Source organism: Neodiprion fabricii, chromosome 5, assembly GCF_021155785.1.
Source record: "Neodiprion fabricii isolate iyNeoFabr1 chromosome 5, iyNeoFabr1.1, whole genome shotgun sequence".
In the NCBI taxonomy this organism is placed as follows: Eukaryota; Metazoa; Arthropoda; class Insecta; order Hymenoptera; family Diprionidae; genus Neodiprion; species Neodiprion fabricii.
Genome location: NC_060243.1, coordinates 19,784,630 through 19,798,844, shown reverse-complemented (window position 1 = coordinate 19,798,844; position 14,215 = coordinate 19,784,630). Strand labels below are relative to the sequence as shown.

Sequence of the window (14,215 nt, the reverse complement as noted above, 5' to 3'; positions counted from 1 at the left end):
TGACGTACAGGATGATTGCACGTCATTGGGAACGGGGTATTAAATGGACATTGACTTGCGGTGTGGACAAGTGCGACTACCTTATCTACGCAGTGCGAGCAATCTACGTGAGTCTAGGATCCTCTAATTTCTATTTCAGGATTGGTAAAAGCGAGGAGTAAAGCGTTTACGCGTGCTTATCTAGTGGGATGATAATAAGCGGCCCATCGAGTCGTTATGTCCATTTAATAATGTTTGAAACAGTGCACGTTTCGAAAACAGGATTCATTTACAGTATCTGTAAATTTGCTTCAAGGTACTTTTTGTCATTGAACAAGACGATTTTGCAACGGCTTCTTGATAGTAAAGTGAACGTTAAAGTCAATGTGATCAAACTCACATTCGTCCTCTCGACCCTCGTGGCCTCTCGGACTGGGTACTGAGAGCGCTGCTCGTCACCGAGCCGATGCTCTCCATATCAGAGTCCCCGAAATCGCCCAAGACGTCTTTGTCTGGACTCAGGTGGCGCCGAGGACGGTGATGGATTCTGTGAGGATGGACGTTACTTATCGTCAACGGGTCTTGCCGCATTGATGGTAAGTCCGAATCCGATAGTCCGCTATAGTGTCTTTCCCATCCTGAAAAACAAGTTTGGTCAGTCGCATGTTCTTCCATTCAGCACTTTAAGTGGTACACTAATCACCGCGTCGAAAGTTTCACTCAGACCTTGGTGAAAAGGAAAGTACTACACACCAATAGTTAAGTTGTCAGTTAACTCCAACTCACCTCCCATTCCCGTGCTCCTGTAGGTTGTGTGGAATTGTCTTGTCCTGTGCTTTATGAACTTCGTTCTCTCTTCCAAGTCCTGAGTGACTCTCTCTTTGAGTGCGGCATGCAGATTTGCCGGTATTTGGGGCAGTTGTCTCTTTTTCGGCGAACCGGTCGGCGTCGCCGTCGCTGACCTTGAGCCGAACCTGGAGAACAGGTAAAGGTTGTCCGGTTAACAATTGGAACGGAAATTTTTCAGGGAGAGTAAGCTATCCGGGATCGTCTCACCTGGACCCGTAGCCGTGCGAGTAGGGCACAGTTCGATGCTCGGGGGGCGATAATGACCTATGATGTCCTGTTGGACTTTGCGACCGACCTCGGTAGTGAACACTAGGCGAGTCCATGGGTGCTGCGCTGTGCGATCGATGGCCCATCGCACCCCTGTGCGTCGTGTCGTCCTGTGACGTAAAAGGTAAATTGCGTTCACGATCAAATTTTATTTACACTTTCTAAAGAAAATTAAACTCATAAATAAAAATTATAAATATATATCCGTATCGTGCTACCATATCACAAAAGTAAAATGCACTACCGATTTAAAAATCTGAGGCGTTTGGAACGGTTTGTTTTATGCACCATTCTCATGACGTCACTGTTCGGTATACCTAAACTAACCTCGTCGTACCATTCTAATCTACGAAACATGGATTAAGACACGTTGACATGCTGAAATATTGAGTAATGCAATGACAGGAGACTGGTGTCAATTTAAAATGTGTTGCAGCTCTTGTCACTTTATAGCTAGTTCTGTTAATTTTTATTCATAAAATGATAGCTGTGAAACGTTCATTTTACCAAAAAAATCGGTTCAAGTAAATAAAATTAGGTACGAAAGAAAAACTATGTTAATTTATTTTCTAACCCAATTTGAGCCAATTTGTGGATTATTTGACAAGTTATTTTACACAAGTACTATTGTGACACTGTTTCAAGATCGTCTGACCATGAAATTTTTCTGAGTCACGTCAAATCTTTAAAAATGTACCATTTTTCGTCGAGGAATTGTTTAAGAAATACCTACATAAGACATGAATATTGGAACTTTAATCTGCAATCCTGTATCCACTTTCAGAAAATATCAAAAATTATTCGATGTTTTGGATGGTGGTACGAGTTTCGGAAATATTTCGTATAAAATAACTTTATATTTGCTAGGTTGAATTGAAAACTTTTTTTCTGGTAATAAGAAAAACTCGATGATTTGGAAAATTTTGTGTGGAGAAAATGAAATAACAAACAATTCATTGTTGAGAATAAGATTCCATCAAAACGAATATAACAAAAAAAAAAAAAAAGAAAGGATGGGATATTCTGACCTTGCGGTACTGGTGATAGTCGGAAATGGAGGCAGGCTGTTGATCCCTGGACAGCATGAGGGCAGCTCGTTTATGACCCTGAGGCGACATGTCTCTCCGGCTTCTGTGTTCTCCTTCGACGCTGAGTTCCCTCTCGGGTGGTGGGCTGGAATAGTGGCTGCTCCAGGGTGCGTTCATTTTTTAAAATTAGTGATCGGCGTGTCGCTTACTTTTCTAGATGGGGCGAGTGCTGTGATTTCACGTCTGATATATACGATCGGCCGATTACCGAGACACTCAGCGGATGGTGCAAAGCGCCACCTTGGTATCATGATCATTCTTAAGGGGGTACCCTGGTCGTTTTCGACATTGACGTATTATACACCTCCAAATATCAAATTCCATGCAACTTAAAAACGAAAAAGAGCTTAACAGCCCCGTTCTATATGCAGTTTTGAATAAAAACACTCCAATGTATTTTCATTTGACGCAGAAATAGAGAAATGTCATGATTTCTACACAATCGCAATTGTAAATTATTAGAATTCATGCCATTTCTTTATTTCTGCATCGAACGAAAATGCGTTAAAGTATTTTTGTTCAGAATTACAGATAGAATGGGACTGTTAAGCCTTTTTTCGCGTTTGATATACGTGGACTTCGATATTTGCAGATATATATGACAACGTCGAAATCGACCAGGGCATCCCCTTAACCTACCTCCATTATGGTTTATTTACTAAAGAATTTCGTTATTTTTTTCTAATTACACGAAGCGCCATCTGTTTGCATCTCGGACCGCCGATCGAACTACGGATAGTTATGTATATGTATTATATAAGCAGTAGCTGCGGGTTATTTTTGTCCCCCACCCTTTCATTCTATATGCTTGAGTATATTATATACGCCTAGCCTACGCGTTTTTATGACAAATCCATGAATACGTATGTAATTTATGTACTTGCAAAGTGATGAAGCGGTGAAATAACACCTATGCAATGTGTACGTGAGTTTTTCAACTCTTCAGGATTTCGACTCTTCAAGAATTGCGAATGAACTAACTGGTTGTATAACAAATTTTTTAGAAGGCTAGGCAGGGCGATATAGAGGAAAAATGTAACAAATAAGCGTTTTCAAAAACTATTTAAAGTTTCGAAAATAGAACACAAAAAAAAAAAAAATACGTGTGCATACATTTATTTACAGACAAAGAACTACACCTTCTTATACGTTTAGGCGTGGATAAATTTTATTCGAGTTTGCAGATCTTAATTCAATTTTGAATTTTTATAGATTATTAGTTATAATGATAAAAAAGTAAACAAACGTAAGAACTTTGATTTGCGTTCAATTTTTTTCTTATACTCAATATCATGTTTTAAAAATAGTCTGTGTTGTTGTCACTACTTGACACATGACCCTACCGAGATCCTTTAGAAATTTTTTCTACAGAGCTAGAATATAGTGATTCGTTACAAGTGATTTCAATGTGAGATCATTCATCGCGTTGGCATCTAAACTTCTAGCGGTGAACAATACTGGTATAAGTTGCAGGGTAAATGAATAATGTGATTCATGATGATAATGAAGAGTATAAACTTGAAAATTCGTACCGCTTATAAACTGACGACATATTATGAAACCTAAAATAATAACAAAAACACAGAATTAAAATACTACCAATAATTATAGATAATCACACGAGAAAGAGAGCGAAAGAGAGAAGGAAGGAGAGAAAGAGATAGAGAGAGAAAGGTAAAGAAAGACATTGAACAACGAATAAATTTTTTTTATGAAGGACGATTATGGCAAATACTTTAAACTTATTAATTATTATCCATCATATTTCGCACAATTCATGACTTGCGCAATAATAAATTGACGTTAATCAGTTATAGGCCGTAATATATAATCGAAACTTTTGCTCTCCGCCCTGCGCTGAATGGGGCATATATAAGGGGCATTCCATACCAATTTGACTCGTCTTCGATCGTGAAAAACTCGAAGTGGATTCATGTTGTATTTTCATATTCTTGCTCCAACTTTTCTTTCTGTCTTTTCAGAACTATTCTTGTGATAAAAATATTTTTAACCTTATACAAACGTCAAACTGGTTTCTTTATCATTTGCTTTTCAGGAATTACGGTAAATTTATATCACTGAAGTGAAATTTTTTTCAGTAACGATACATTCTGTACTAATTGCAGACAAACAATATGCTGCTTTGGAAATGATCAGTTTCAAAAATTTAATTTTGAAGAAAAGAGGTAACGATTTTGTCAAATAATTACATGAAAAATAGTACTTATTAACAGATTGTTCATACATTAGGAAAATGATCAATGTGTTTACAGACTGAAATCTTACGAAATCAACAAAAGTTATTGTATACTTGAAAAAAATTGTAATATTTTAACCCGAAAGATAATTTGAATAAAATTTGATTGCGTTTGGAAATCGAAATTATAGCGTAAAAATAAACATGGATCAAATTCGAGATGATTAAACATTGGTAAAGTTGGCATAGAATATCCTACACGTAACGTATGCATATATAGATATAGGTATATGTACATATGTACCTATAATGTGCAGAGTGATAATAAAGTAATGTACGTAACACATAACAACGTGTCACCTGAGGTTTATATAGTTATATGGGAATAGATGCAAGAGCTGCGGTGAAACCTTTTAGGTAATCCAGTTAGGGAAATATTCAATACATACCGTTATATACATAACATTAAAACCGCGGTTTGGATATCCGTTATAGCTTAGCCACATATCACTTCCCATCTCGATCATCGCGGAATATAAGAAAACGGTGGGACGCAAACAAGGAGACGGGGGAATCCCGAAGAATTTTTTAAACTGGGTAGCCAATGAATGCGTGAACGGCACAATTAGATTTGCAGTGTTAAACGATTGTAACCCCTTTCAATTACTTATAATTTGGTCAACACTTTGACATCTCAAAATCCAAAATTCAAAATGCAGACAAATTGGCACGCGGAATTATTTCGTGGAGGTTTTTTGGATCTCTCATTTTAATATCAAAAACCGAAATTCGTAAAATACCTAACGACCATTTTTGACCTCCTACTTGAAATTAGATCCTCAATAAATCACTGTTAATTGAAATATATTCAAATCTGATCTTTTGCATTCAGGAATGATAAAATTCGGTGGATAAAGATTTTCCAAATCATATCGGTCTCATGCATGTTTCCATTTATTTCCAGTTCGACGTTTGTTAAAGCTTGAAAAAAATTTGGGAGCAGTTCAGCTACACTTTTTTTTAACTCGATACTTTTCATGAATCGCTCGGTATTTTGGGATTAACTCGGTATCCATAAAGTAACGAAAACACTCAGACTGACGTTAAGAAAAAAAAATTGTATTTTAACCAAAGAGAAAGTGGTTTAAAGGTTTAATAAAGATCACGGACAAGAGTGGTTTGAGAAAAGACAGAGGAACGAGGAAGAGAGTATGAAGAGAAACGAAAATCGGGTCAACCACCGAGATCCGATAACACGGGCTACACGTGTCATGCGTTTAAACCATCGACTACATAATGAACGATGAGATGCTCGACTCGACTCACAAATAACGGTCGGGCGTCATGGTCGCAGGGTTTGAATTCCGACTACCGTTGGCCGCCGATGCGATCGACTGGGTCTTACATCCCGACAGGGTTCGTGGTCGCGGGCCAACTGGCATGTCAATTGGCTAGTTGCCCACTTTTATAACTCCTCTCTCTCTCTCACCCTCTCCCTTCGCCCTTGGGTCCGCGTTCCGTTCGCCACCCCGATCCACGACTCTGTCTAGCAGCTAGCTAAGCTAGATAGTCGGAATGACTGAACCACGTACATAATTTCGTGGGTTTGTGTATACACATGCGGAGACGTAGTGATCTGTACAGGGTGTCCCAGATTCGAACACGTTTCTCTGCCAACCATTTTCGAGGAAAACAAAAGAAGACCAGACACGACGGTTTTTTATCCACTCAGAATGAAAAGCTTCTACGATCTACAGACGTTTCGAACCCCGTCGGGAGTCTCTGCTTCTGTTTTCTTTTTTTTCGAAATTCAAATCGTATTGAAGTTTGGTGAAAATTGTTAAACGATCGCGTCTCTTTTTTTCCTCTCCGATTGGAAGATCGTGCGGAATTACGAAATTAGGATTAGTTTTTGAACCGAGATTCAAATACAGAGGTGATTTAACTTCAACCGAAAATTCCACTCGTCGATTGGAAACTACGCCCCAAATATGAATCGTTCGAATTTGTATAACGGTCGTAACGGTACCGCCAAACATAGTCGCAGGTTGGCACATTAATGTCTTGCGCAAAACCAAGTTCAAATAGTTTTCATTGAAGAAAATTCATTGTCATTTCTACCAGTAAAGTCAATTCTCAAGTTTGAGTAAAAAATTTATGATAGTCAATCTTAGTACTAAGGAAGTTATTGTTAGGATTTTGATAATGTTCAATCTTGAAAACAAGCCTCCTATATTTTTTGAACAATTTACAATGACTTTATGACACATTTCATTCGACGTATAAATTGTATAGGAAAATTTGTCACTACACCCATCTGCTAATACAGTAAAGTATTTTCAAATAACCCATTAGTTGACTTAATTTTGCTTCAATGAAAAACATTTACTGAGATATCTTCCGGTTTTTGAGTACGTTTAAGTTTTCTTTTAGCCAGTCCAAGTTACTCTAAAAAATGTATTTTCGCGGCAATTAATTAAACCTTCTTGTATCGAAAGTTAGGAATTCCGTAAGTCAAAGTGCATAATTACTTGAATTAAAAAACTCCAATTATTATCGAGGACGTTGAGAGATTTTTCTTAGTCACAACGAAGCCCGATACTTATACGAAAAGGGCGACTAGCTGGCGTAGATATGAGTGGAAAAAAAGGAAGAAGTCGAAGGGAAATTCCGGGTGTATCGAGGGGGTAACGTTTTCTGGCAGGAAATGACGCCAGCGAGGCACCGGCGACTCACCACTTTTGCGGCAAAGAGGGGGGGATGACAGAGCGACGTAAAGGTAAAGGGAGGGGAGCGCGTCGCCGCGACGCCGAAACTGACTGGCGCCTAAATCTTGCCCACGGCGCGAAAAGCCCGCAGAGCAACCGGTATCGCGACTTTTGACGCAGCGCAGCCAGACGAACGACGCCGGTTTATCTCGGGGATTCCCTGATCACTGAACCCAATACCGAGAAAAATGCCCCTCCCACACACCAGGGAATATAATAATAAATACGAGAGGCAGATCGTAGTCTGTGTTCGAGGAGATGTAAAAGGACGTTTGCGCAGGTCGATAAAACAGGAACCTAGCGCGAGAGAATGACCGCCATAACGGAGGAGAACGAGCGCAGAATGAGTCGCCGCCAGTGTTGTACAAGATGATGAATATTATTATCTGGATGAAGGTAAGATTATTCGCGTAGAAATTCATGTGGTCAAGATGATAAATAATATTATACATATCAGTTAACAAGAAAGCGGACGATAATAATGGAAGATTCTTAGTATTACCGAGAAAATTGGTGGTTGAAACAAAATATTTCTATGCCGGTGGTGAATAAAATATCTTGTGTGTAAGAATAACTTTTAGTTTTTTATTCTTTAAACAAAGAAAGATTTAAGTAAGATCAAATAAAATTCAATTTAAGCCACAAAAGATGAACGACGAACTTGACTTTTAGTATCTCTGTAGGTTGAACAGCGAAGTAAATTTATCTACGATGATTTATTTAGGATATAACGTACATCACTGGTCGCCACTAATTCGCTTTCTATTTTCTGCATTCTGTTTATCGAATACTCATACAGGTACTAATTATCGGCAAGGCTGTAAAAAAAGCCTTGGCTCACTCACCTCGATGAACTGCCGATGCTGCTTATGCTCGCACCATCTACCCCCCTCCTCTGCTCCCTGGATACGTCGTAGTCTGTGATGTCACACTCCGAGGTATCGGAATCACTCAATCTTGACGTCGTTGACGGCGGGCTTAGATGGCAGTCAACAGGCGTCGTCACCATCTCGTCGGCTGTGTCTTGATAATGTCTGCAAGGGCACGCGACACGGACAATCGTCAGTTCAGGTTTACGAATCTTTTCCCGCGCAAATACTTACCCTGTGTGCCTGTGCTCCTCGTGAGCAACCAGGTAGTGCCATTCCGGCTCTTGATCCAACGCAGAGACTTCCAACTCTAGGACAGCCTCACCTAGGAAGTCGTTCGCTCCAAATCTGTGAGAGAAATATCAAAAAGTGGAGAACTGGGTTAGTTATTCACCGGACTCTTGTTTTGACCGTTGATCGGAAAAAACAGGTTCCGAACTTGACCAAATGAAACTCAACCCCCCAGAGAGTACAAATTTTAAATTCGTCAGAGAGACGTTTGTAAGATTTCCTTTACTCAGTGTTTAGACATCTAAAGTTCACGAAAGACATGGACTAACCTGACGTAATCCCAAACGGTAACCTCAAGCGCCTGCTGCCGAAGCTCGGATCTTCTGACTCCGCCGTAAACGAAGGTCTGATTCCACTTGGGGTCGTTAGTGTTGGCCAAAGTCTTCGTTCTTCGTTTGGACTTCTCACTGAATGGTAGTAAAAGTGAAATAGATCACAGCCAATGAATTTTAAAAGCGAGTCCTCTCATTCACAGGTCGAATGAGCATTCCAAGGACTTTCACTCTGGTGCAAATTAATTGATTTTTTATCGATTTGTTCAACCTGAGAGTGAGAGGATTGGACTCCTCGAATTGTTTACCTCTTGTCAGGCAGTAGGAATATCTTGGCGTAGGGATTCCTTGGCTGGCCGTTACCTCTGGGTGTCAATCCAGCGGCACATACCAAAGTCACAATGAGCTGAAGCCCGGTTGTGTCGAACCCAAGCTTAGCTTGCAGTCTTCCACCGACATTCGCGTTTCCGCCGGAGTGTCTCGCGTGCCTGTTTCTACCCTGAGCATGGAGGTCGGGAGAACCAGGCGACGTTACAAGTACCGATGGTTTTTCTCCTCGAGTATCGTACAGTTCTGGAAAATATTTTCAATCCTCTACGTCGTTTATTGTATAAATCCTGTGGTCAATTAAATTTTGCACGCCTACATCTCGACCGATATATACTGTTTGGTACCACACATGAATCACATGATATTCTTTCGTTTTGGTAAATCAACAAAAAGGACAGTACTTATAATATCTGAAAAATTCAAATACAGCATGACGACAAGAGCAGAGAATTTTGCTTGATAGAAAATAATAACCAAAATATTTGACGAAACATTTCGGCTTTAGTCGTGACGTTCCATTACTGAAGAGTACTACCAAAGCCGATTACTGATTCATAGACATAGGGAATAAGAAGATAAATCGCAAAGAATCGGAGTGACGTGATACGTAACGAAAATTATTATCTACTCTGAGAGATAAAAGCCGACAAAAGATTCGCCTGCTCTCATGCAGCAAGTAGGAAGTACATAAGATTGGTATGCAAATGTATGTTACTCAAAGTCAGAGTTAGGATACCACGATAATCAACAAGACAAAAATATCGATACTGTGAACAATATCCAAATTTGGCACAAGTAAAAATGTACAAGTAAATTAAATTATCCGATCGGTGTGAAATAGCGAAGACAAGCTGGCTAAGTTACGGCGAAGAAAAAAAAAAAAAACAAAAATAAAAAACCAAACAACATATTGCATGATTCTGGTTAGTCATTTAAACACTTGGGATTAAATTTCGTCTGTAAAATGATTACTAGCATATCTAGTAGCCGAGAACTACTTCACGATAAATAAAATTAGGGCAAGAATAATTTACTCGTACCTACTATTATCGGCACTAATCGACGATTGCATTATATGTAAACATTCACTTGATGCCGCGTATGGTTCACCCCTATAGGATAATAGTAACGTTTTGCGCAGGTAATTAGATGTTTCAGAGTATAAATTAGGTTAGGTTAGAGTTGGATATAAACCCTGAGAGATCATTTGTACAGTTATGTACATACGCATGGATACGTATACGATGAAATATACGGTGAGATAGTTCGTATGTAAGTAGATAATTTACAATATACATGTATACGGTACGGTACGGCAGATAGTACAAAGAAACTATTATAATATAAATATACATAGAGGTAGGTTAGTTTAGGTTATAGTTGTATATTATCAGAAAAAGTTGTTGCTCCCATAAAACTATATCGTAGTGTGTTAGTGTTAAAAGGGTGCAGTTTGTGTATTATTTCTACGCTACGAAACTACTGTATAATATACATACACACATATTATATTTGTGTATCTATATTATACAAAACAATCACAAGACACCAATTCTATGTAGATTAAAATTCCTCTAATAATGACATAAAAAACGTATCACTCGGCGAAACGTATATATATATATATACACTAAAATAAAGAACCGAGAATTGACTCAGGCAACTTTTATCAATCTTGCACGTCCACCAGCTGGTATATTTAAAAATAAATAAAAAAATCAAAATATGCCAAATATCTCTGTTCACAGTGTTGTCTCAATTCGATTACACAGGTTTTACTCGAGGCGGGACTCTTATGCCGAGTCCCCTGTAATAATTCGAAAAATAATATAAAACATAGACACAAGCTCACGGCATATTTTTTCCCGTCGATATTCATTTTATGTACCCATACGACGAGACAAATTCAGGCTTGCGTTATTTACTTCTTCATGAAAAATTTATAAATAATGATAACCGAGAAGTAGACCGGTAAACAAAGAAATTCAAGTTTAAGGTTGCCGAGGTTCGGGAAGACGACAGGGAAATATATTCACCTTTGTGATAAGCCTGGCTTCCGGTTCCCACCAGGTCGTGCTTCTGCCTCCATTGCGCCTGCGTGGCTCCGCGCCTCGTCGTCGTTTTGGCGGGAAGCGATGCTGAAGTTGGGCCAGGCAAATTCGTCGGAGCCGTACCAAGGCTTCTTGAGACAATCAGTTCGACCTGTGGCTCTTGTCTGGACTCGGCTATGATGTCGTAGACCTCCTGATAGCTCTTTGCCTGTAGAGACCTTCCGTTCCACTCGATAACCTCGTCCCCTGCGGCGGAAACACTCACGTTAAGGATGCGTCAGCCGCAGAACGAATCGAGAAGTATTCAGGAATTTTTTAAATTGAAGGTTTCATTTTTTTAAGGACACATAATTTGGATATATGTTCTCGTTTTTCTTGTGAAAAGAAGTTTATAAGGATACGATAGGTTTGAAAAATGTGCAAAAGTATATCTCGAAGCCGGTGAAATTTAATTGCACGTAACTTTTACCATTATCGTTTTTAACAAAAATGAAACAATACAACTTAATTATTTTTAAATGGAAACTACTTGATGCGGTTTTTTTTCACATACAACTTCCATCCTGTGGTTCTCCAGTGGTTGAATTTCTTTCCAGAATTTTACCATTGTCGTGTGAAATACTCGACAAATTTCTCGGAGCTTCAATACCGGAAACTTGAGGTTATGAGTAAAAAGTGTGAAACCAAAATGGTGATCACGCAAAGATACCAAAAATGTCGCTAGCTCAGAAATCAGTCTTTCAAGATATTTCTCTTCACTGCAGTAACGACCTTAATTAGTTGGACTCTGAAACTTTGTATATCATCACGTTTTTGATTGAACGTATTTTCGACGTCGAAGAGCTTGAAATTGAAGAGCTATATTCTGTGAATATGAATCAAAGCAGTCATCAGTTTCACTCGAGCAAAACACGCCTTCAGTTTAGTCTTCAAAAGTTTTGTTCCAGCGAGTTATTTATTGAACTCTGCATCTAATGCATTCAATTCCGAAGTCGACAAGCGGTTAGCGGGACGCTTAAACCATTTAGAAAGGGTGGGATCGGTGCTTCTAGTCTGTCTTACCCGGTCTGAGCTGACCCTCGAGGTCCGCGGTGCTCCCCTTCTTGACCTTCTCGATTAGCGCACCCCTCGAACCATTCTCGAGGAGCTTTCCGCCCACCACCTTCAACCCCAGGATACTGCTGCTACTGCCGGAACCTGCGCCCTGCGACTTCCTCAGGATCATGTGACCGATCATTTTCTGACCGTCGCTGCTTACCTGCCATAACAGCGGGTGCTGCGGATTCGAGAAAAGTAAAATAGACCCTTCGGATATCCGTTTAAATCCAGATTTGAACAGTTGTTGAGTTGAAAGAAGCCAACTCTTTGCTTGGGCATGTTTTTCCTCCCTTTCCTTCTCATTTTTGAGCAATCTAATGTCGTATGTTGAAGGAAAATCTTACACGCTCAAGCAAATGTGTGGTTACTGATGTATGTATAATGATGTACCGGGTCTAAAGGTGGAAGCAAGTCACCTCGGCGTTTACATATAGGCATCCGTGCGTTACAATTTCGTTCGTGAGAAGGAAAATTGTAACTCCAGTTACCTATCTGTAGACACCAAGATGGATTAGTTCCGTGTTTAGGTCCGGTATGATTTTTGTGTAGCTTGAAGTTACAATTTACGACTCTGCCATTTTTGTTAATCCGTAAAAAAAATAAAAGAAAGCACACAAAATTGAAACAAGAATTTTCTTCTACTTTGTTCATCACTCTTTCGTCCGGTTTCTTTCTGTGAAAGTGTTTTAAATCATGGGGTTTGGTTTTGTTATGGTATTTGTTTTTCTTTTTTGCAAAAGGTATTGCAATTACCGAAGTAAACTAATACAAAATAATCACTCGTAAATACTCACTTCACAGAATGGTAATTATATGCATATTTAAGCAGAGTCGTAAGGTGTTAAGAAAGTTTGAAAAAAAAAATATTAATTTTTACTATTTGTTTTGTGTTCGCAATCTTTTGTTTCATTCTTTCATCTTTTGAGATTTGAAATTGTGTCATTCTATTTCTGTATTTTGTACACATCTTTGGTTTTTCTTTGCATAGATCATGATGTCGAAATTGTCATGATTTTGTTGATTAGGTGGTACGTGTATAAGAAGAAAGTGAGAATAAAAATCACATTCACATCCGCACATGAAAATACACTAACAACAATATCGTATCCACACATGCAGTTAAAATCTCGTGCATAATGCATGCGTAGAATAGAATATCAGTAAGAGTTTATGTATGTATGTTACACATATGTATAATATACAGTATGTACTTTATAGCGTGTGTATAAGCTTTGAAGCAATGTAATTACAGATGGAATTAAAGAAACATGGTATGTGGTATATAATATGCGTATATGTATAAGCAGCATGCGTAAAGCTAGGAGCAGGTGGGTATATATGAATTTTTGTAGGTTTTTCTAACGGGCGGTGTAACTGAGAGTGGATCTACTTTCGGGAAAGGGGTTAGCCCTCTCTTTTCGTCAAGTACTTTTCGCTTGCCACCTTCTGATACCACGTTATTGAAATTTTGGTTCGATTTCTTTTGCATAGAGTAGAATGTAACCGAAATCAATAGAATTTATATTCTCAATTATGAAATTGAATTATCGTTTTGGAACATCGCGTTTTTATTGGTGGTTATTTGCCGTTTCTCGTATGCGATTTCATATACCTTGCCAAAACGATATACAGTAATATACAACTAAATGTTCTGCGGGGTTTTTGAGACAGTCTCATGGTAATGAATGAAAATACATATACATATATGTATATACAAATACATGAAACGTTAAAATATGAAAGGTATAACGTAGCTGCCGCTATAAGTCACTACTGAAACTTGCATATAAATATATTATACCGATGTATACAAGGTACATATTTCACTGGCAACAACTACCGTCATTCGCGTAAATCAACTGCAGCTCCTATTCTATTCTATTCTATTCTATTCTATTCTATTCTGTTCTATTCTATTCCATTTACTTAGGTTTCCTATTTATATTTTTCATAATAAACGGGCCGTCGTCAAGCCTATGCTCTACTAGGTAAGCCGACGGAATCGACTATACATGTCAACTAATTACTCCACGAAGAAAACGAGAGAGATTGCTTATTGTGAAGAAGAAACTATTTTCGCTATATTCGATTTCCCTGGCTTTGAAATTTTGCAAAGAGTGGAACACAGGAACGACCAGCCCAACTTCTCCAGTCCA

At 38.7% G+C, this 14,215-nt stretch overlaps 1 protein-coding gene across 15 annotated transcripts in view; it reads right to left on the bottom strand.

Moving 5' to 3' along the window:
* The window catches only part of LOC124182377 (regulating synaptic membrane exocytosis protein 2), a 74,673-nt gene that overhangs the window by 26,896 nt on the left and 33,562 nt on the right, over positions 1 to 14,215 (bottom strand). For 11 of the 15 annotated variants that reach the window (XR_006870755.1, XM_046569553.1, XM_046569547.1 and 8 more), the window contains 11 exons: positions 12,024 to 12,237; positions 10,947 to 11,207; positions 8,889 to 9,153; positions 8,578 to 8,715; positions 8,252 to 8,365; positions 7,994 to 8,182; positions 3,716 to 3,745; positions 2,124 to 2,280; positions 1,036 to 1,205; positions 766 to 953; positions 380 to 617 (listed from right to left, as the gene is read on the bottom strand). Coding sequence is in view for 14 of the 15 variants with exons in the window: in XM_046569553.1 (XP_046425509.1) it covers positions 380 to 617; positions 766 to 953; positions 1,036 to 1,205; positions 2,124 to 2,280; positions 3,716 to 3,745; positions 7,994 to 8,182; positions 8,252 to 8,365; positions 8,578 to 8,715; positions 8,889 to 9,153; positions 10,947 to 11,207; positions 12,024 to 12,237 (1,964 nt within the window). In the remaining variant the exon portion in view is untranslated. The remainder of the gene's footprint in view (positions 1 to 379; positions 618 to 765; positions 954 to 1,035; positions 1,206 to 2,123; positions 2,281 to 3,715; positions 3,746 to 7,993; positions 8,183 to 8,251; positions 8,366 to 8,577; positions 8,716 to 8,888; positions 9,154 to 10,946; positions 11,208 to 12,023; positions 12,238 to 14,215) is intronic. The other 4 variants (XM_046569545.1, XM_046569548.1, XM_046569550.1 and 1 more) reach the window with 4 other exon arrangements.